Genomic DNA, 1,140 nt, shown 5'->3' with positions numbered 1-1,140 from the left:
TGGAAGGCACGGGGGAGGCCGGGGAGGCCGGCTCGCGTGGCACACACAGGCTACGAAGACTGGCGAGTGCAGCTGGGTGCGGCTGAGTGCCGTGTGGCCTCTCGAGCGCCACTCGCGAATCACAAGTCCGCTCTCCGCATCTGGGCTCCGAGATCTGGGGAGATGTGGTTCCGCTCTCTGCATCTAGGCCGCAGCTCCTCCGTCGACCAAACGCGCACGCTGGCGTCCGCGCCCGCCGAAACTGCAACCTGCGTCATGAATCCACCGCGGTCGGGGGCGATGTGGGGAGATGTGGGGAGAACGTGGGGAGAGTGGCGGAGGTATGCGGAGATGTGGGGAGATATGACGGAGACGTGCGAGCGAGAGAGGCCTGCGTCATGAATACACCGAGGCCGGGGCGGGAGGCCGGCCTTGCGCGGTGTCTTCAGAGCACCGCGTGAGCACGAGGGGGCACGGGCACAATGGCTACAGCGGAGTGCGACTCCTCTCGAGCGCTGGTTGGGAGGCTTGACGCCGCCGTCCGCTTCTAGAGACGGCAACCGCAGCGCGCGGGTGTAGGCGGACGCGGTGGACGGCGCCGTCGTGGCCCTTCATCTTGGACAGGGCCTTGCGCTGCGCGGTGTCGTACAGGCAGACGACGCCGTCGGCGCCGCCCGTCGCCACGAGCGGCTCGGAGCGGTGGCTGTCGACGCAGACAGAGCCCTGGCAAGGGCTCCAAAAAAGCAGAGTGTGTGTGTGGGGGGGGGGGGGGGGGGAAAAAGAACCCAGGGGGGGGGGGGGGGGGGGACCCCAAAACTGCAAGGGGGATCCCGGGGCTAAACCCCCCCAGTTAAAGGCCCCGGCCCCCCCTAAGGAGAAGGCCGAAAACGTGCAAAAACCCCCCCACATTTGGGGTCCATTTCGGGTCCATTTTGGGTCCATTTCGGGTCCCCCGGGGGGACCAGCCCCCCGAACTTGGGTTTTTTTTGGCCACATTTCGGGTAAAATTGGGCGGCCTTCCCCTGAAGGGCCCAGCTGGCCCCCTTCCAAAAAGCGGCAACCCTCCCCCCAAAAAGGGAGGAGGAGGCTTTGCCCAAAATTTTACCCCGAAACCAGGGTTTTCGGAAACCTGGCCAAACTAAACCCCAAATGCGGCCCAAA

At 65.5% G+C, this 1,140-nt stretch overlaps 1 protein-coding gene across 1 annotated transcript in view; it reads right to left on the bottom strand.

Annotated features, from left to right (window-relative positions):
* Positions 1 to 910, bottom strand: part of EMIHUDRAFT_212164 (hypothetical protein) — a gene marked incomplete at both ends in the record, with an annotated part of 1,670 nt that extends 760 nt beyond the window's left edge. Inside the window, 2 exons of the mRNA XM_005766512.1 lie at positions 541 to 702; positions 887 to 910. Of these exons, the coding sequence (XP_005766569.1) occupies positions 541 to 702; positions 887 to 910 (186 nt within the window). The remainder of the gene's footprint in view (positions 1 to 540; positions 703 to 886) is intronic.
* Positions 911 to 1,140: the final 230 nt, after the last annotated feature.

Source organism: Emiliania huxleyi, assembly GCF_000372725.1.
Source record: "Emiliania huxleyi CCMP1516 unplaced genomic scaffold EMIHUscaffold_51, whole genome shotgun sequence".
NCBI lineage: Eukaryota > Haptophyta > Isochrysidales > Noelaerhabdaceae > Emiliania > Emiliania huxleyi.
This window is presented reverse-complemented; position numbering and strand designations above follow the sequence as displayed.